Source organism: Myxine glutinosa, chromosome 3 (assembly GCF_964187855.1).
Source record: "Myxine glutinosa chromosome 3, kmMyxGlut1.1, whole genome shotgun sequence".
Taxonomy (NCBI): Eukaryota; Metazoa; Chordata; class Myxini; order Myxiniformes; family Myxinidae; genus Myxine; species Myxine glutinosa.
In genome coordinates, this window is record NC_136263.1 from 18675687 (window position 1) to 18697449 (window position 21763).

The 21763-nt window shown below is 50.5% G+C and overlaps 1 protein-coding gene across 1 annotated transcript in view; it reads right to left on the reverse strand.

Moving 5' to 3' along the window:
- Positions 1–1372: 1372 nt before the first annotated feature.
- Positions 1373–21763, reverse strand: part of ERGIC1 (endoplasmic reticulum-golgi intermediate compartment 1) — an 81919-nt gene continuing 61528 nt past the window's right edge. Inside the window, exons 7-12 of the mRNA XM_078773732.1 lie at positions 11331–11391; positions 10875–10975; positions 6080–6202; positions 3644–4679; positions 2626–2942; positions 1373–2484 (exon numbers count right to left, since the gene is read on the reverse strand). Of these exons, the coding sequence (XP_078629858.1) occupies positions 4572–4679; positions 6080–6202; positions 10875–10975; positions 11331–11391 (393 nt within the window). The 3' untranslated portion in view covers positions 1373–2484; positions 2626–2942; positions 3644–4571. The remainder of the gene's footprint in view (positions 2485–2625; positions 2943–3643; positions 4680–6079; positions 6203–10874; positions 10976–11330; positions 11392–21763) is intronic.

Sequence of the window (21763 nt, forward strand, 5' to 3'; positions counted from 1 at the left end):
GGATGTTGAGCCACAAACAACCCAGTTATTTGCTGATTAAGGTAAACATCCAACCCACATTGTTACCTGGCCTCATCTGGGCAGGTAATCACACTATAATCAAGGAACATGCCAGTGTCTTTGTTTTGAGCAAGTTGGCCCGATATGTGCTCCACTCTGAGGACATGATGATGGAATTGATGATGGATTGATGGAATTCCAGGCACGAAATCCCATACATACCATGTCGATTTAGTCGTCGTCTCCCAAGGTCCTTGCAATTCATGTAAAAGTACAGTGTTGACCTCATCATGTATGTGATACCATGATTCTCCATGAACCTCGGACACGGTGCCAATAATTCGAAGGGAAAATAAAGGGTTCAACCTGAAGTCCTGCGGCAAGGAACGGGACTTGCGCGGAACAACATTCCACAGCAACAAGGAATCCTGAGGACATTGCAAGAACCACTCGAGCATTTTGCGTCGATTCAAAAACTGCCAAACTCACGATACTTTACCGACAAATCTGTCACTGAAGTGGGAAAACGGTTTCCACAACTTGCAGACACGTCTACAGTAAACTGCCAGGGATTTGACTTTGGAACCGAGAGTTCATGGGTCTTCCAGGGAATGAATAAATCTTGTTGCATTTCCAAATGCAAGTGCAGCTGGGATCGACCCCAATAGCTCGCAAGTGTAGCCTACATTAGGAGAGCGAGCCTTGGTCACGGCACGGCTTGCCGGTGGAGGCAGTCGCAATGAAGGTGTTCTCGTAAATTGTGAGCTAACCTTTCGGCAGAAGTAAAAATGGGATTGTCGAACGAGGGTGTGATGGTTATAAAATGCTCAGGTCGAGCCATTGTGGTTGGATTGTTACACTCAGTAATATTTAACGTATGTTGGCGTCGGCTGTGGTTAGCACACTTTGCATGGTTCAGCAACAACAGAGCCAACAGCTGTCCGCTCGGTCCCTGAGCAACCGCCTTATCAGAGGGGCCAGACGACCACGTGGTCTCGGTAACGGGCGGCTCGAGGGCTGCGGGAGAGGGAGAGGCGAGCCCTGCGCGTGGGAGTCCGCTCAACCAACCTGCGGTGAACAAACCGGCAACACTGACGTCTGTGCGGGCAGCCATAGAACGACATCCCCTCATATGCCGCAGGCTCTTCCTCCAGACTACCCCGCTCCCAGGCCCACGACTCCGTCCCGACTCTGTTCGTTTGACCGTTTGAGGTCGGAGTGCCAAAGGTGCCTCGGGTGGCTTTTCTTTCCACCAGGATGCCCCGCGGCTCACCTTTGGAGCCAAATCTTCGCCACCTGGGGTTGGAGTACAGGCCCCTAGGTGGTATATTTTCTCCAGCAGAGATCTCTTCCAAATCCCACTTCAAAAACGTAATTTTGATAAATTCCTTTATTCAACACTGGCTTCATGTAAAAAGCAGTGCTGGCACACAATGCTGACATTCAATAGTAACAAGTGATAAAGAAGAAGAAGAAGAAGCGGAAGGAGAAGAGGAGGAAGATTCCTGTATTCAACACTGGCTTCATGTAAAAAGCAGTGCTGGCACACAATGCTGACAATCAATAGTAATAACAAGTGATGATGAAGAAGAAGAAGAAGAAGAGGAAGAGGAAGATTCCTGTATTCAACACTGGCTTCATGTAAAAAGCAGTGCTGGCACACAATGCTGACAAACAATCAATAGTAACAAGTGATGATGAAGAAGAAGAAGAATGGGACAAGGAAGAGGAGGAAGATTCCTGTATTCAACACTGGCTTCATGTAAAAAGTAGTGCTGGCACACAATGCTGACAATCAATAGTAGTAACAGTGATGATGAAGAAGAAGAAGGGGTAGAGTAAGAGGAGGAAGCAAAAGAGGCCACTGCATTATGTAAACACAAATCAAACTGAAACGTAACATGGATTGGTTTTGCTGATTTACTGAAATCGGCAGCACTGTAATTTTAAGTAATCGTGGTATGGCCTTTCTATGGCATGGTATTCTAAAAGGAAACACGAAGTTTGTGGCATTTCTAAGGAATTTTTTTGTTAATGTGCATACTTCTCAACAATGTCATTCTGACATGAGCATATTATGGACACTCTGTGAGGTCTTCACCTATATGCCATAACTGCCTCGTGGGGTAACGGGGCTCTGATAATGAGAAAGTAAATTAATTAATCATTGCTATATGCTTTAAATATTGCTTTTCTTCAAAATGCATCTGCAATTATGATTTTTAAAATTCTAAAAAAGAAAAGCATCTTAAAATAAAACACAAAATCCTATTGGAATAAAACCAGAACTTTGAAATACATTAGGGTGTAATATCATCAACAAATATTGCTCACAGACTGGCAGTTCTTTGAATATAGTGCGGGCTACTGGTGTGGACACTGGACTGGGATCCTAGAGGTAGTGGGTGAGGACACTGGACTGGGATCCTAGAGGTAGTGGGTGAGGACACTGGACGGGGATCCTAGAGGTAGTGGGTGAGGACACTGGACTGGGATCCTAGAGGTAGTGGGTGAGGGCACTGGACTGGGATCCTAGAGGTAGTGGGTGAGGACACTGGACGGGGATCCTAGAGGTAGTGGGTGAGGACACTGGACTGGGATCATAGAGGTAGTGGGTGAGGACACTGGACGGGGATCATAGAGGTAGTGGGTGAGGACACTGGACGGGGATCATAGAGGTAGTGGGTGAGAAAACTGGACTGGGATCCTAGAGGTAGTAGGTGAAGACACGACTAGGATCCTCGAGATTGTGGGTGAGGACACTGGACTAGGAGCCTAGAGGTTGTGGGTGAGGACACTGGACAGGGATCCTCGAGGTTGTGGATGAGGACACTGGACTAGGAGCCTAGAGGTTGTGGGTGAGGACACTGGACTGGGATCCTCGAGGTTGTGGATGAGGCAACTGGACTAGGAGCCTAGAGGTTGTGGGTGAGGACACTGGACTGGGATCCTCGAGGTTGTGGATGAGGACACTGGACTAGGAGCCTAGAGGTTGTGGGTGAGGACACTGGACAGGGATCCTCGAGGTTGTGGATGAGGACACTGGACTAGGAGCCTAGAGATTGTGGGTGAGGACACTGGACTGGGATCCTCGAGGTTGTGGGTGTGGAGACTGAACAAGGATCCTAGAGGTTGTGGGTGTGGAGACTGAACAAGGATCCTAGAGGTTGTGGATGAGGACACTGAACAAGGATCCTAGAGGTTGTGGGTGTGGAGACTGAACAAGGATCCTAGAGGTTGTGGGTGTGGAGACTGAACAAGGATCCTAGAGGTTGTGGGTGTGGAGACTGAACAAGGATCCTAGAGGTTGTGGGTGTGGAGACTGAACAAGGATCCTAGAGGTTGTGGGTGTGGAGACTGAACAAGGATCCTAGAGGTTGTGGGTGTGGAGACTGAACAAGGATCCTAGAGGTTGTGGGTGTGGAGACTGAACAAGGATCCTAGAGGTTGTGGGTGTGGAGACTGAACAAGGATCCTAGAGGTTGTGGGTGTGGAGACTGAACAAGGATCCTAGAGGTTGTGGGTGTGGAGACTGAACAAGGATCCTAGAGGTTGTGGGTGTGGAGACTGAACAAGGATCCTAGAGGTTGTGGGTGTGGAGACTGAACAAGGATCCTAGAGGTTGTGGGTGTGGAGACTGAACAAGGATCCTAGAGGTTGTGGGTGTGGAGACTGAACAAGGATCCTAGAGGTTGTGGGTGTGGAGACTGAACAAGGATCCTAGAGGTTGTGGGTGTGGAGACTGAACAAGGATCCTAGAGGTTGTGGGTGTGGAGACTGAACAAGGATCCTAGAGGTTGTGGGTGTGGACTCTTGACAAGGATCCTCAAGGATGTGGGTTCAAATCCAGCAGAAGGAACAGTATTAAGGGATTTGGAATCTAATCTTCAGGTTTTCAATAATTGCTGCAACTGTTGATAAAACAGTAAAACAATTGATAAACATCCAGCTAGCTCATTAACAACCTTATCAATATCTAAATATTTAATAGGGGAGGGAAATTACATCGACACTTTAAGCACAGTAACCCACCTTGCTTTTAATGGTGAAATGTGCTTATCAGAGAGAAGGAAAAATAAAACTTTCACAGCAAATTTGTCGATTGTTTTACTCCAGTAAAAAGCAGTTTTGAACAACCAGAAACTGCTCTACATTAAAGCGTTCATGAAAATTGATCCTAAAAAGAAACCTCCTGAATAAGATCCTAAATTAATTGAATAACAACAGCACCCAGTGCAGGGTACAAAGCACAACCCCGACCCACCTGCTGAAGAAAAATCAAAACAAAAAGTCGAGGAAAGAAAAAAAACATCAAAATCAAAACAAACAAATCACTGCGCGTTGGGAAAGGACATTAGCAACGACTCGAGGTTCCACAGACGTGGATCGAGGCAAATCCCTCTATCTCCCTGGATCTACACTTCCGGTCGCACAACACAGGCCATGGGGTCAGCAACGCGGGCGGTGGCCGCTCCGACAGTCACCGAGGAAGCTCTTATTGCAGGTGACTTGGTGACGATAGTGGCCCGGTAGGTGGGGAGAGTAGGGTCCTGGAGATGGAGTTCTAATCTTCACTCCACCTTGCCAAGCTGCATCTTCCGCCAGGCCTCGGATGCCGTGAACACCAGCGAGTCTATGACCCCGGCAACAGTGAAGGTACCGCCAATGATCGCGCACATCTATTTACCAATGGGGAAAAAGTGATGACAAAAAAGGTATTTTGCTATTGAGCTTCTGCCAATCACCAATTTGAATAGAGCAGAGGAAACCAAATGTCAAGGTATTCCTCATCCTTTTCAAAGGTATAAGGATGTACATCAAAAATGAATATGTGATAGAAGCTGAAAAAAGATCCTCATATCTGTTGGAATTGATGCAATACTTGAAACAAGTAGAAATAAACATTAAAACAACTAGAGCGGCACTCGGTAGAGCGCATACCTCCACCAGGTTGAACAGATTACATTTCGTATACCACTGATAGGCCAGATCTGGATCCGGATCTTCATCAAAATCGAATCAATTCGTCCTGGTCACACACTCAACCTGTCCACCAAATTTCGTCCGAAGCCGTCCATAACGTTTTTGAGATATCCTGCTGACAGACAGACAGACAGACAGAGGGAAAGACAGACAGACAGACAAACAATTGTGGGAGGAAATGTTTAAACCCTGAGAAGAGTCCTCAAAAAGAAACTGCGGTGTAGAAAAATGCCTGAAGAAACCATGGGATAGCCTCATTCTGCTTCAAATTCCCAACTGAGCACAATATAACCAAAGAACATTCTCGAAGCATCTGGAACTGACTACCAAAGACCATTTTCACAAACACGTAGCGTACGATGACCCAAAACAGGAATGGGTTGTTTGGAGAGGTGAAGTGGACAAATGATGTTCCTCATCAACCTCGAAAGAGTGGTGGAACCCTCTGTCAGATGGGAGTATGAGTTAAGAAGGAAGGCCAGCATGCTATGACGTAAGCAGGCCGTGTTAGTGTCATTGCAGCAAGGTCGCACCATATGTTAGAACCGGGGTTATCACATGAGGCATAATCTGCTGTCGGAAGCTATAAAACTCAACAATAGGGAAAGCCAGGGAGTGGGTGAGGGTGGTAGTGATGGCAATCCCTCCCACCTCTTCGGCTATCTGTTCTCTCCAACCAACTTGGCCCAAGCCATCTGGCAGAAATGTCCTTGTCCTGCATGTGATTTATGTACAAGCTCCTCCGTGGGTCGAAAGAGAACAAAGTTGTCGTTACATGTCTCCGTCCACTGACTGCGCCGTACCCTTAGTCCCTGGCAAAAGGCAAGTTGGTGAATAAGGTAGGTGAAGTGAGTGTGGGCTTGCAACTCCTGAGGTCTTAGATGTAAGAAAGTAATTAATTAAATCGAATAGTCTCCATCTTGGTTTCTTCGTCTATCCTTATATCCTTCAAAAGGCAGGAGATTAGGTGAACGGGTGAGCTAAATTGGTGAGATTAATAGTGTAAAAGGTACAATAGCAGGTAAGGAATGATGGTAAGGAGCAATTGCAGTTTGGGAATGACGATGATTGATGGCAGACAAAGTTGGTAGCTTACGGTTGTTATGAAGTGGTACAATGGCTGCCGTCTCTCTTTGTGCTTCACCGTAATGGGGCTCACGTCATAGCGGAACCAGATGGCAGGAATGATTCGACCGGTATGGCTGTAGGACATGTACTCCTGTAAAGCAATGAAATTGCTCTTAATAATAATATTAAATCGCCACAACAAACATTCATGAATCCTTTCACCCTTACCTGCTCGCAATGGTAAACGCAGACTTATTGGAACCAGGAATAACTGACCGAGCCAGTGGATGCCCTTATGTGCAAGCGACACACACGATCCCCATTCTCTATGGGTGTCTCATCGAGGATCCCCTCTCTCCACAAGTGGCCCACCTGCAACTCCTCCGCCTTCAGGAGTGGCCCACCTGCAACTCCTCCACCTTCAGGAGTGGCCCACCTGTAACTCCTCCGCCTTCACGAATGGCCCACCTGTAACTCCTCCGCCTTCACGAGTGGCCCACCTGCAACTCCTCCGCCTTCAGGAGTGGCTCACCTGCAACTCCTCCGCCTTCACGAGTGGCTCCCCTGCAACTCCTCCGCCTTCACGAGTGGCTCACCTGCATCTCCTCCGCCTTCAGGAGTGACTCACCTGCAAATCCTCCACCTTCAGGAGTGGCCCACCTGCAACTCCTCCGCCTTCACGAGTGGCTCACCTGCAACTCCTCCACCTTCACGAGTGGCTCACCTGCAACTCCTCCGCCTTCACGAGTGGCTCACCTGCAACTCCTCCACCTTCACGAGTGGCTCACCTGCAACACCTCCGCCTTCACAAGTGGCTCACCAACAACTCCTCCGCCTTCACGAGTGGCTCACCTGCAACTCCTCCGCATTCACGAGTGGCTCACCCACAACTCCTCCGCCTTCAGGAGTGGCTCACCTGCAACTCCTCCGCCTTCACGAGTAGCCCAGCTGTATGTAACTCCTCTGCCTTCACGGGTGGCTCAGCTGCAACTCCTCCGCCTTTAGGAGTGGCTCACCTGCATCTCCTCCGCCTTCAGGAGTGGCTCACCTGCAACTCCTCCGCCTTCAGGAGTGGCTCACCTGCAACTCCTCTGCCTTCAGGAGTGGCTCACCTGCAACTCCTCCACCTTCAGGAGTGGCCCGTCTGCATCTCCTCCACCTTCAGGAGTGGCCCGTCTGCATCTCCTCTGCCTTCAGGAGTGGCTCACCTGCAACTCCTCCACCTTCAGGAGTGGCTCACCTGCAACACCTCCGCCTTCACGAGTGGCCCACCTGCAACTCCTCTGCCTTCATGAGTGGCCCACCTGCACTCATCTGCCTTCATGAGTGGCTCACCTGCTTCTCCTCCGCCTTCACGAGTGGCTCACCCGCAACTCCTCCGCCCTCACGTGTGGCTCACCCACAACTCCTCCGCCTTCAGTAGTGGCTCACCTGCAACTCCTCCACCTTCAGGAGTGGCTCACCTGCAACTCCTCTGCCTTCACAAGTGGCTCACCTGCAACTTCTCCGCCTTCACGAGTAGCTCACCTGCATCTCCCCCGCCCCACCCACATTCCCACCAGTGGCTTGCTATTGTGACAGTTTGCTGTTGTTGTCGAACTTGTAGGAACTAAAGGACAAGTTTAATTATTGTATAAGTGATCTGTCTCCAAACATTCCGATCTTATATTCACTTCTGCACATCAATGGCCGTGTACATTTAGCATTTGGAAACGCAACATGGAAAAACCGCTCGATTTGCAACAAAGGTGGTCATTGGGACAACTTGGGCTCTGCTGGATAGGCCCTTCCATCAACCCCGGAGCTCGTGACAGTATTTAGATCAGTAATACAGGTGTGTAGGTGCGGCAACTCGGAATAGACCAAAAATTAACTGCACGGGATTTTGTTTTCTGGAATAATCTAGAACAGCGCACATCACACACACAGGTATACCTATAGATGATAAAGGAAGAGACTGAATGATCCTTCCTTTAGGCATTGCCCTGAAAGCTTCTATGTACCGACTGACTACGTAAAACGAGCAAACCTGAAGATGTTTCTATTATTACCAAATCCACCTGATGGACCTGCTGGTATATTCACTGACATCGCAGCACAATGTTGCCGAACAAATACACCACTCACAGGCAAAGTGAAACATCCATGGTTCCGGTAATGCAAAAATGATGATCCGTTTAAACACGACCTGATACTCCAAGTCACCATGAGCCTCCGTTAATTTGTTAAGGATATGCCATTACGCAAAATATCCATGATATACAAGCAACACATATCGCTACAGGTTGTGAGAAGGTGTAACTGGCAAGGATAACATCGGATAGATCAGCAGGCTGCAATTAACCAGAAGATTATTGTTTATTTTGAAAGAAGAGTTTTTCGGGTTAGGGTTTGGGTTCGGGTTAGATGTCTCTGGACATTTTGCTTCGTGTTAGGGTTAAGTTTAAGGTTAGGGTTAGAGTTAGGGTTAGGGTTAGGGTTAGGGTTAGGGTTAGGGTTGGGGTTAGGGTTAGGGTTAGGGTTGGGGTTAGGGTTGGGGCTAGGGTTAGGATTAGGTAGGATTAGGTTTAAGGTTAGGGTTAGGGCTAGGGTTAGGGTTGGGGTTAGGGTTAGGGTTGGGGCTAGGGTTAGGATTAGGTAGGATTAGGTTTAAGGTTAGTGTTAGTGTTAGGGTTAGGGTTAGGCTTAAGGTTAAGGTTAGGGTTAGGTAGGATTAGGTTTAAGGTTAGGGTTCGATGTCTCTGGACATTTTGATTCGTTTTAGCGTTAGGGGTATGGTTAGGGTTTTATACTTCTCCCACCCCAAACCCCCCCCGCCCCCCCCACTTCTCATGCCTTCTGCCCCCAAGCCCTCTTCCTCCCACAGATCCCCCGATGTCTCTGTTCTCTGTTGTTGTACTTGTGTGCTTCCCTCTCTCTCCCCATCTTGTCTCCCGCTCCCTTTATTGTATGTTTTGTGTGTCCGCTTTTTTTGTGTGTGATTAATGTTAGCTCTTACACGAGCCTCGATGTTGTATACAAAAAAAAAGGTTACGTTTAAGGTTAGGGATAGGTTTGTTAGGATTAGGGTTAGGGTTAAATGTCTCTGGACATTTTGATTCGTTTTAGGGTTAGGGGTATGGTTAGGGTTTTATACCTCTCCCACCCCAACCCCTTTCCCCCACCAATTCTCATGCCTCCTGCCCCCAAGCCCTCTCCCTCCCACAGATCCCCCGATGTCTCTGTTCTCTGTTGTTGTACTTGTGTGCTTCCCTCTCTCTCCCCATCTTGTCTCCCGCTCCCTTTATTGTATGTTTTGTGTGTCCGCTTTTTTTGTGTGTGATTAATGTTAGCTCTTACACGAGCCTCGATGTTGTATACAAAAAAAAGGTTACGTTTAAGGTTAGGGATAGGTTTGTTAGGATTAGGGTTAGGGTTAAATGTCTCTGGACATTTTGCGTCGTGTTTAACAAAATAAACAGCAAACCTCAATTGCCTTTTATTCCTCAAATGATCAGGTCAGAAACGTACCACTAGTCACCTCTTTACACCACACATGACACCGACATGGAGTCATGAAAGCAAGACAAATGTCGTTGATCTCGAGTTGTTCTTGACTCTACAGCACAAGTGAGGATGAATTTAAAAGCACCTCGAGCTAATATTAACACCATCAGGATGAGATTCGGGTTCATCGTGATCCCACGTGGTGATGAGCAGAATAATACCTACCAAGATCATTTAAGAGGATCTTACAAGCGCGCTTGTCCTCACCATAACTCCAACCCTCGCACGATGCGAGACAAAGGGAGCAACAAGCCACCATTGGGAATAATGCCCGAGATTCCTGAGAAGCTGGAATAGCATTCTGTAGAGTGCACATATCCGCCCGGCTGAACAGTTTACATTTTGTATCCCACCGATCGGCCGGATCTGGATCCGGATCTTCACCAAAATCGAATCAATTCATCCTTGTCACACTCCCAACCTGTCCACCATGTTCCGTCCGAACCTCTCAATAACCTTTTGCGATATCTTGCTCACAGGCAAGCAAACAGATAAACAGACAGACAAAGAGGGGTGAAAACAGCAGGTGGACAGACGTAAAAAAAACAAAAAAAAAACAAAAAAAAAAAAACAAACGTGTATATATATATATGTAGTTGGTGTTGGCTTAGCGGTTAGGGTGCTGGCTTGGGATCCTAGGATCCTGGGTCCAAATCCCAGTCAATCACTGAATTAACACCAGGGGAGTTGACTCAGCCTGTCATCCCTCCGAGGTCGGCAAATTGAGCACCAGTTCACTGGTAATTCCTTGTGTGTCGCAAGAGGCGACTAACAGAGCTGGCGGCAGGAAGGGCATCCGGCCATAAAACATTGCTTCAAAAAGGGGACCACGGTGCCCAAAAAAGGCCAACCCCTGCTCTACGGGGAAAATTGGCCTCAAATGGTGGTATATATATATATATATATATATATATATATCGAATCGAATCAATTCTTCTTCTTCTGGTGGACTTCCGTTGAACTTGGGGCTGACTCAGAAGAAGACCTTTGTTGGTCGACAATTAAAGATCGACGTCCTGAAGCTACGTCCGCGTCTTATTTAATCTAACGATTATATACTCAATACAAATGAGACGCCCTGCTCGTACTTTGGAGTTTCTACTATTTCTTACAGTTATATATATATATATATATGAAAGTGGTGGGCAAAAACAAAACAATTTCAACTTTATGAAAGGTCGTAGGGTTTCCTTTTATTTATTTTGTCATTTATTAATTTTAACCGAAATGAAATAGGCAGCACAAAAGGAAGAGTAAATCTGGGCTGCGTCTCGTACCTTGTAGGCGGCGGTGTATTGGTAGGACACTTGCTGTATTCCACCAATATCCTCATAGACAGTTGGTACAATTTTCAGCACGTAATCATGTGATACGAGTGCTGTGAATGCACAAATGAAAACATGGAGTCAGAAGCTTTCTCACTCAACCACATACACATCATTGATGCCCAATGTTGGACATACAAGTAACTTGAAGGTTGTCATCCACATTGACCTTACATTCAAGTAGACCGATTGGAGCCACAATGGAGTAGAAACGCAAAGTGAAAGAGGTCTTTATGGAAATAGTGAAGATCAAAAGGATAGCGAAGCAGTAACATCAGATGCCAGGAAACCTGAAGGTCGGAGTTCAAGTACAAGCTTGCTCTGACAACCACCACCAGCAGGTGCAACAGCGAAAGATAACAGCCACTCGTTGAAATTGATGAGAAAGTAGGAGGCCACCAAACGTACAGTTTACTTCCTGGTGGTCGGTGTTCTCAAGGGCATTGAAGGCACCCAGGACGTTTCTGCCCTGCAGACACAGATGTGGAGGAAATAACATCGATATCCAGGTGGAGTGACCATGTGGTCTTCAAGTTGAAACATCAGCGCTGGTAGATTATTGGAGTGATTAGAAATATAAAAAATTAACAAAGTGCAAAACAAACTTGAGATGTAGGTTGATGATGATAGGAATATGAAAATTACAAATAAAGAGGGGGAAAGGTTGAAGAAAGAAGTGTATGAGAGAATAAGAAAAGAATGAGTGGAAACTTGAACCAACTCGAATGGCGCACGGTGGAGAGCATACCTCCACCAGTCTGAACTGTTTACATTTTGTATACCATTGATGGGCCGGATCTGGATTCAGACCTGAACCAAAATCGACTCAGCTTATTCTTGACACCTAACAAACCTGTCCACCAAGTTTCGTTCAAATCCGCCCACAACTTTTTTTTAAATATCGTGCTACATATAATTTTTAGCACTATCTCTCAATATTGAAGAATCGCTTTAAAATTACAGTATCCAGATCCGGATCTTCACCACGATCTAATCATTTCATCCTTGTCACACCCAACCCCTCCATCACGTTTCGTCCGAATGCCTCCAGAACTCTGATATATCGTGCTCACAGACAGATAAACAGACAGACAGACAGGGGTGGAAACATAACCTCCATCCACCTTCAGTGCCTGATGTAATTAGGGAAGACAGAGGCAAGGTAAGTAAATAATAGAGGAGAGTAGAGGGGTGGTGAAAGGGAACACCAAAGTTTGCAAAAGTTAAACGGCAACCATCAACGGCTAAATAGCGAAGATTGTGGCAGACACGATGGCTCACTGGCGCGGTGACATCATTCCGCGCACCAAGAGGGTGTCGGCCACGCCCGAGGGGTAGGCGTGGCCTCGGGATATACACGGGGCGCGCAGCCCCGAGCACTTCAGTGCTACAGTTTGAGCTATTGAATAAAGACTCTTTTGACCCTACTCGTTGTGGCTTACCTTCGTTGGCAAACAAGTTGCGTGCATAGCACCACGCTACATTGGTGACCCCTTTTGGTTCAGCCGTCGCTGACCACAGAACGTGCCATGGCCAACAACGCGGTAGCGGTGAAGCTCCCTGAGTTTTGAGAAGCTCAGGCCGAAGTATGGTTCGTGCAGGCCGAGGCACAGTTCCAACTTCGAGGCGTAACGGCGGATGAGACGCGTTATTACCACGTCATCGCCGCCCTCGGGCCCGGCACAGCCGCCCGAGTCGTGTCCGTCCTGCGGAACCCACCGGCCGACCACAGGTACGAGGCGCTCAAGCATCTCCTCATTGCCACGTTCGGCCTCACAGAGTGCGAGCGGGCCGACCGCCTCCTGGACCTTCCCGAACTCGGCGACACACGACCATCGGTCCGGATGGACTACATGCTTTCGCTGCTGGGTGACAAAGCCCCGGATTTTTTATTCCGGGCGCTCTTTCTACGCCAGCTACCGGCACAGGTACGCCTCGCGTTGGCCGGTTCCAAAATAAAGGAACCCCGCGCTCTGGCCGTCGAGGCCGACAATTTTTTCGCGGCTTGTGACACGCGGGCGAGAGTCGGTGCGGCCATCGCGGATCCCGAGGCTGATGCTGATGCACACCTCGTGGATCCCGAGGCTGATGCCGATGCACACCTCGTGGCCGCCACCACGCCCCGCCCACCACCACCGCGAAAGCCGCAGCCTCCGCCTCCGCCGAAAACCTGGTGCCGTTTCCACGCCAGGTTTGGCCACAGGCTAGGAATTGTTGCCTGCCATGCTCGTTTGGCAAGTCGGGAAACTCCCGGGCCAGCGCTCGGTAGCGGCTTTGAGCGTCGGCCTTTCCGGCAGCCTCCTTTTTGTCATGGACACCTTGTCCGGGCGTCACTTCCTCTGCGACACAGGCGCACAGGTGAGCTACCGCCTCCACGTCCGACAAGCGAACCGCGGGCCGGGGCCCAGCGTTGCTTGCAGCCAACGGTACACCCATATGCACATTCGGGAAGCGCTGCCTCTCCCTGCGGTTCGGAGGGCAACGCTTTCAATGGACGTTGGTAAACGCCAGCGTGCCCATGGCATTGCTCGGTGTGGACTTCCTATGTGCAAATGGGTTGTTGGTGGATGTGAAGAACAGATGCCTCGTCCAGGCCGAAACGTTCAGCTCGCTTGCTTGCATGCTGAGCAGTTCGTTGGGCAGCTCCCTGAGCGGCTCACCGAGCGGCTCGCCAAGCGGCTTGCTGAGCGGTTTGGTCCCAGCGAGGTTGGTCTGTACGCTTCCGGCAGCGGACGAGTTCACCCGCCTCCTCGCCAGCTTCCCGGCCCTCACGCGGTCCACCTTCTCGGCGGTGGCTGTCAAGCACGGGGTGGAACATTACATCCCCACCGTCGGGCCACCGGTCTACACCCGGGCACGCCGCCTCGAGCCGACGGAGCTCGCGGTGGCGAAAGCGGAGTTCGCTACGCTGGAGCGGCTGGGCATCGTACGGCACTCCAAGTGTGCTTGGGCGTCGCCACTGCACATCATGCCGAAGCCCGGCGGGGGATGGCGGCCATGCGGAGACTACCGCCGCCTCAACGATGCCACCACCCCCGACCGCTACCCGGTCCCTCACATTCAGGACTTTTCCGCCCGGTTGGCGAAAATGTCCTTCTTTTCTAAGGTGGACCTCATCCGCGGATACCACCAGGTCCTCGTCAGGCCGGAGGACATACCGAAGACGGCCGTCATTACACCATTCGGCCTCTTCGAGTTTCTTCGGATGCCCTTCGGGTTGAAGAATGTGGCTCAGGCGTTCCAACGGTTGATGGACAACATCTTGCGCGACTTGGATTGCATTTACGTCTACCTGGACGACATCCTCGTCACAAGCACGTCCCACTAAGAGCACCTCCGCCACCTCCGCACGCTCTTCGAAAGCCTGGGCCAGCATGGCCTGATCATAAACCCCGCCAAGTGCCGGTTCGGAATTGCCGAAATCGACTTTTTGGGGCACCGCGTCACCAGGCACGGGGCCACCCCCTTACCGGCAAAGGTGGAGGCGGTCAAGGGGTTTCCGCACCCCCGCACAATCAGGGGGCTCCAGGAGATCCTGGGCATGGTGAACTTTTACCACCGTTTCCTGCCCCGCATCGCCCAGCTCCTGCGCCCCCTGCACGAGGCCCTCCGGGGGAAGCCGTTCAAAGGTGACGTTGTTTGGACCGAGCAGAGGGATGCGGCGTTCGCGGGAGCGAAGCTCGCCTTGGCTAACGCCACCATGCTCGCGCACCCGGCGCTCGATGCACCGATCGCCCTCACCACCGACGCGTCAGACTACGCGGTGGGCGCGGTGCACGAGCAATGGGTGCGTGGCGCTTGGCAACCGCTGGCGTTTCTCAGCCGGCAGCTTCGCCCGCACGAACGCCGGTACAGCACCTTCGACCGCGAGTTGCTCGGGCTCCACCTGGCGGTCCGGCACTTCCGCCATCTGCTCGAGGGCCGTTCGTTCATGCCCTTCGTCGACCACAAGCCCCTGGTCTTCACGATGGCCAAGGTCGCCGAGCCATGGTCGGCCCGGCAGCAGCGTCACCTCTCGGCCGTGTCCGAGTACACGACGGACATCCGGCACGTCGCGGGAAAGGACAACCCGGTGGCGGATTGCCTTTCCCGGTCTGTCGCCCACGCGGTCCACCTCGGGATCGACTATGCCCGGATGGCGGCGGACCAGACCGCCGACCCCGATGTCCAGGCCTTGCGGACCGCCGTCACGGGCCTCCGCGTCACCAAGGTGCCATTCGACGGCACGGGCACGGCCCTCTTGTGTGACGTCTCCCTCGGGCGGCCTCGCCCGATCGTGCCCGCGGGCTGGCAGCGCTGGGTTTTTGTCGCCATCCACGGCCTGTCCCACCCGGGCACAAAGGCCTCCCAGAGGCTGGTCGCCGACAAGTTCGTCTGGCATGGCCTCCGGAAGGCCGTCCGCGATTGGACCAGGACGTGCCTCGCGTGCCAGCGCGCGAAGGTGCACCGCCACACCCAGGCCCCGTTGGCCCTGTTCACGGTGCCCAAACGTCGGTTCGACCACGTTCACGTGGACTTGGTGGGACCTCTGCCCCCCTCGCGGGGTTTCACCCACGTCCTCACCATGGTGGACCGCACCACCCGGTGGCCGAAGGTTGTGCCTTTGGCGGCGACGACGGCGGCGGACGTCGCGCAGGCGTTCATCGCCACCTGGGTTGCCCGGTTCGGCGCCCCCTCGGACATCTCATCCGACCGCGGCCCCCAGTTCACCTCGGAGCTCTGGGGGGCAGTCGCGCTGGGGCTCGGCGTCCAGCTGCGCTGCACCACGGCCTACCACCCCCAGGCCAACGGCCTGTGCAAGCGCTTCCAGCGCTCCTTGAAGGCCGCACTCCGGGCCACCCTCCGCGACGGCGGCTGGGTCGACAGGCTCCCCTGGGTCCTGCTAGGCCTCCGGACGGCGCCCAAGGACGACCTGTGCGCATCCGTGGCGGAGTTAGTCTTCGGAAAACCACTGCGGGTGCCGGGCGAGTTCCTCCCCGACTCCACAGCACCATGGGCCGTGGCGCAGCAGCGCTCCGCACTGCAGGAGACCGCCCGGAGGTTCGCCCCAGTCCCGACGGCACACCACGGGTGACCGCCAACGCACGTCGCCCCGGAGCTTCGCACGGCGGAGTACGTGTTCGTCCGCCACGACGCCCACCGGACACCGCTGCGGCCCCCGTACGACAGGCCCTTCCGCGTGCTGGAGACCGGGGCGAAACACTTCACCCTCGACATTGGCGGTACTCCTGACCACGTTTCTGTGGACCGCCTCAAGCCAGCCCACCTCGACGTGGACCACCCCCCATCAGTGGCTCGGCCCCCGCGTCGGGGCCGCCCCCCAGCGAGCGGACCTCCGGTACCGCCCAGCCCCGCCGGCCCCCCCCCCCCCTGGTCCTGCACCCATCCCAGGTGCCGCCGGGGGCATCCCAGATGACGTCCCGGCATCCCAGACGCCACCAGCTGCCAGAGGGCGCTTCGGCCGGGTCATCCGTTTGCCCCGCAAACTGACCCTTCAGGTGCGCGGGAATTCTGGGGGGGGCGTGTGTGGCAGACACGATGGCTCGCTGGCGCGGTGACATCATTCCGCGCACCAAGAGGGTGTCGGCCACGCCCGAGGGGTAGGCGTGGCCTCGGGATATACACGGGGCGCGCAGCCCCGAGCACTTCAGTGCTACAGTTTGAGCTATTGAATAAAGACTCTTTTGACCCTACTCGTTGTGGCTTACCTTCGTTGGCAAACAAGTTGCGTGCATAGCACCACGCTACAAGATTAAGAGGAAGAGAGAGAAATGGATTGATGAGATAAGAAAAGAGAAAAATAGAGATCGGAAGGGATAAATAAATTAAAGAAACTGGAGAGTTCCATTGAACACCCTACCCCATCCAGAGTTCAAGTATATTGTGATGTGGAAGGGCGTGAGGGGATCCATCGCTAGACTGTGGTAAGTGTACGATGGTCCATGTGTTTCGAATAGGTTATATTGCCATGTAGGAGGCAGCGTATGTAATTTATAGACAAGGTAGACACAATAATTTCATGTGTAAACACCTCTTGTTTGTGGGTAAAGCTATGTGAGGAGTTCCCATCATAGAGGCACATACATATGTGATGTGCGTTACAAGGCCGTCGCGATCTGTCTGGCCAGTGTGTGTCAGCCATGGTGGCACAGTGTGCTGTGGAGCTAGAAGTGCCAATGTATCTATATTTTTGTTGGGGCCACTCGTGGGCAGGACGATCAGGAGAGGACTCTGCACATGAAGCGGAGAACGAGAGTTCAAGAATGAGCTGGTGGAAGGAGGACGAGAAGCTGGTCACGGAGGAGTTTTGTGATGAGACATTGATCGTGGCTTTGTCTCTGTGGAATTGACGCAAGCTTGGATCACGCTGCCTTTGGAGAAAGGAAGGAGCCACCTCGCTTGGAGGAGTAAAGAAGAAGATCCTGGAGAGTGGACAGAGGGCAGACCAGGTGGCCTCGTCTGAAAAGGACAAAGAGGACCACGAGGCCTGGTGGAGAGGCTGATCGTTGCTGGCCTTCCTCCTGGCTGATTTTCATCATGCTTTGTTTGGCTTTCTGAATCTTGGATGCTACTCGTTGTTGGCACTGCCCGTGGCAGTTTTACTTTGTCTTTGGATCAACTTTGTCACTGGCTCTCGTCTCGCACCTGCTTTCCAAAGTGGGCTGCAATGAGTCCTGTGTCCACCCTGCACATCGTAGACAAAGGGAAGTTTCACCTGCATTCTTATCCTGTTGTACAAGTGTGATCCGTGGCCCCTAGTTCGGAAGTTTTACGGAACGGAAACATTATGCCAAACGAATGGGATATGCTGTGTCGGACGAGAGAAGAGTATGTAAAGCTCATCAGGGGTAAATTTTCCAACACCATCTATGTAATAATAGCGTAAGGACTCGACTTTGTTATCCCATTTACGCCGCACCCAGTGACCCGATGCCCACGGCACTAATGGATTTACGATCTACGAACCACGCTCTTTGTTTATCACGTACAGCCATACTCGAAAAATCTGAATTAGCCGACGTTGGGGCCCAAAAGCATCCGATTAACTGCCGATACGACGCCATCTTACGACGCCATCGTATTGGCATCTGCTGGGCGAAGGCGAAGCAAGCCGTCTGCTGATTGGTCAGGCGAAGGCCAAAGCAAGCCGTCCACTGAGTGGACAATCCAGAGCATGCATTTGTGCCGGTGTCGGCGATCGTTGTTCATATACGCACTCTTCATTCTCATCTTTCTTCCTAACTCTTACTCGGACAAGCAAATCCCCTATGCCATCCATAATGGTACACTCTATCCATACACCACATTCTCCCTTCCATGGATGTTCCACGCACCATTGTATTGGCGTCTGCTGGGCGAAGGCGAAGCAAGCCGTCCGCTGATTGGACAGGCGAAGGCGAAAGCAAGCCGTCCAGTGAGTGGACAATCCAGAGCATGCATTTGTGCCGGTGTCGTCGATCGCGGTGTACTACACCACATCCTCCCTTCCGTGGATGTTCCACGGGTTTCGGCTAGTGATGAATGATGACACAAAGGTGTGGTTGGTGATCACAACCACTTCTACCATGCATTTAGAATTTGACAAACCCACATACGTACACCTTAGTAACTACGGTTAAGGCATTATCTAGGGCAGAGGAGACTTGGATAAAGTTATCTGGAAAATCACCACTTTACCCAGTGGGTAAAGTTATCCAAGCTTTGAGGAATGGAAATTATCCAGTAAATAGATAATACAATTTATCCCCCGGATAAGTAATAATTTATCCCCAGGATAGCGTTTACGTGAGCTTTGAGCAATCGGGTACAGGAATCAGTTTAGTTTATGTCTGAGATCCCCTCCTAACCCCCTTCTGTTTCAACCCTCCAATTACCCCACCATTTGCTGTCCCCACACCCTCAACCCCCACAACCATTCTCTTCCTTTTCTCCACTTACAGCACACTCTCCTGCTCCTGCTTTCCTCCACTACTTATGTAATATGTAGGTAATCCCTAACTGGATGTAAATTTGTTCCTAATAAATAGTGGGTACACAGAGAGGACAACTTTACATGTTTCGTTGCTGAGAATGAAGAACTTGGGTTTGTGGGGGAGTGGAGAAGGAGAGGGTCATAAGGAAGTTCCGTCGTTGTGTGCCAAGGCTACTGCTAACCACCGAAAAAAGCTGCTGAAAGGGAAGCATTTGCTCTTTTATCTGTATTTTTAATAACAGCAACCTTGGTGGTGGTGTTGCACAGCAGCCTTCACACCAAGGCCAAAGTGATGATGCAGATGAGGCGCCAAAAAGAGGAAAGGAAGGAGGAAGGGAAAATAGATTTTGGAGGTAAAGGGGTGAAAGGGGACAAAGGAATGGGAAGTGTATATCATAAAAAGAGAACAACTCATTCAAATCAAAATGAAATAGGCCTACAACTTTACAGGGGCATTCATATAATAGGTCTGATGGACCGCTGGTAGCGTGTACCTGTTGCTGTGTTTGGGCCTGGAGACTACCTGCTTAAATCTCTCTATCCGGGTTCTTCCCGCCATCTTTGTTCTTTGTCCCTTTCACATTTCTTTCTACTTTTTCACATTTCTCTTTGTTCATTTTCATTCTTGCTTTTTCTTTTCTTTTATCTCTTACTCTTTATCTATCTGTCCAAGGAGAAGTAAATTATTGCAGAAAGTTTTCTGTAAGACTCACTAGGCTGTGCCTGGATGGGTTTGAGTGTTGTGGATCAGCGGCTGAATTGCGAATCCTATCCAGGCTCCTTCTGAGGACTCCATCTTTGCTCTTTCCTTGTTCAGGTTCTTTCTGGTGACTCCATATTTGCTCTTTCCTTGTTCGGGTTCTTTCTGAGGACTCCATCTTTGCTCTTTCCTTGCTCGGGTTCTTTCTGAGGACTCCATCTTTGCTCTTCCCTTGTTTGGGTTCCTTCTCATAACTCCATTTTTCCTCTTTCCTTATTAGGATTTATTTTGATGACTCCATTTTTCTTCTATCCTTATTTGGGTTCCTTCTCATAACTCCATCCTTGCTCTTTCCTTATGAGGATTCTTTCTGATGACTCGCTCTCTGCTCTTTCCTTGTTCGGGTTCCTCCTGATGACTCCATCTTTGCTCTTGCCTTGTTCAGGTTCCTACTGGTGACTCCATCATTTCTCTTGCCTTGTTCGGGTTCCTACTGATGACTCCATCTTTGCTCTTTCCTTATTTGGGTTCCTTTTGATGACTCCATCTTTTCTCCTTGCTTATTCGGGTTCCTTCTGATGACTTCATCTTTGCTCTTTACTTCTTTGGGTTCCTTTATCTCTTCGCTGATGACTCCATCCTCTGCTGTGACATCCCTCATCCTTCAGACAAACAAGCTGCAGCCTTTTCCCTCTCTTCAGACTTTGAAAAATCACAAGCTGGTCAAACATTTGGAATGCCTTTCAATCCCGACAAATCGCACACTCTCACTCTTTATCTCCGAAAAGACCATTTGGTGAACCCACCTATCTACATTTGTTTTTATTATTTTTTGGAATTTTTTTTGGTATACAGAGTCAAGGCTCATGTAAGAGCTAGCACATTATACACGATAACATGCACAGACCCATAAAACATACAATAAATAAAGGGAGTGGGAGACAAGAGGGGGAGCGAGAGGAAAGCATACAAGCACAACAACAGTAGAGAACAGGGACGTCGGTAGATCTGTGGAAGGGAGAGGGCCGGTGGGCAGAGGGTATGGGGGGGAGAGAGAAGGGGTACATGGTATAAAGCAAATAAACATTGCTAGGAATTTCAGGAAAGAAGTTGGAGATTGAAAGAGGTGGATTTGGGGTGATTTATCCGGGGTAGAAATGATCAAGGTTTTGGATGGGGGAGATGGTGGTGAACAGCTGTTTTAAAGACCTGGAGGGAGGATTGGGATTGAAAAGAGTGTCGGGGGTTTGTTCCAGAGGCGGGAGAAAAGAGGAATGAAAGAGTGAAGGTGAGCAGAGAGCTTTTTTTTGGTAGTTTAACCAGAAGAGGGTTGCTGGCAGATCTTGTGTTCCTGCAGGAATATTTGGGGGACAGAGCACAGACAGAACAGGATGAGCGAGGCTTAACAATAATATTGAAGGAGTTCAACCCCTCAAAATTGTGGGTCTCATTGTCATCCATGATCTTTTTTGGGCAAACCACATTTCAAATTTGGCCCCCAAAGCCAGCCGCCGACTGGGCATACTCCGTCATACAAAGTCCTTCCTTTGACACACCTGAACTTCTGTCCACCTGCAAGGCCTTCACCTGCACCTTGACAGAGTACTGCTCTCCCCTTTGGGCTGGCTTCCCTGCCTCACGTCTTGCTAAGCTTGATGCTGTGGAAACCAGGGCCTTCAAGATTTTTGGAATCTGCCACCCTGTAGCTGAGTCTATGGGCCTATCACTTTGCCATCACAGACAGGTCAGTGGTCTCTCTATCTTCTACCACCTACTTTCTGATCTTGCACCTTCTGCCCTATCCATGCTTTTGCCCTCCAGGTTTGGAGGGCACATGTGGTCCACCATTAACTCTCTTATCGTTAAAATTCCTAAATCCAGGATCACTGTTTACTTCCACTCATTCATTCCTCTTTTTTCCCACCTGTGGAATGAACTTCCACATCCACTTCAATCTCATTCTTCCCTCGAGATCTTCAAGACAGCTGTTCACCACCATCTCAGATCATCCCCCATCCAAAACCATGATCCTTTCTACCTCCATAACGTCTCCCCAACCCAATTCTTTCCAACCCTGCAGTTTTTCTTTCCTCTGAGTTTGCGGCTGTATCCATTTTGTCCACCCCTTACCCCTCCTGTGTCCTTCCCGAGCCTTCATTCGTCCCCACA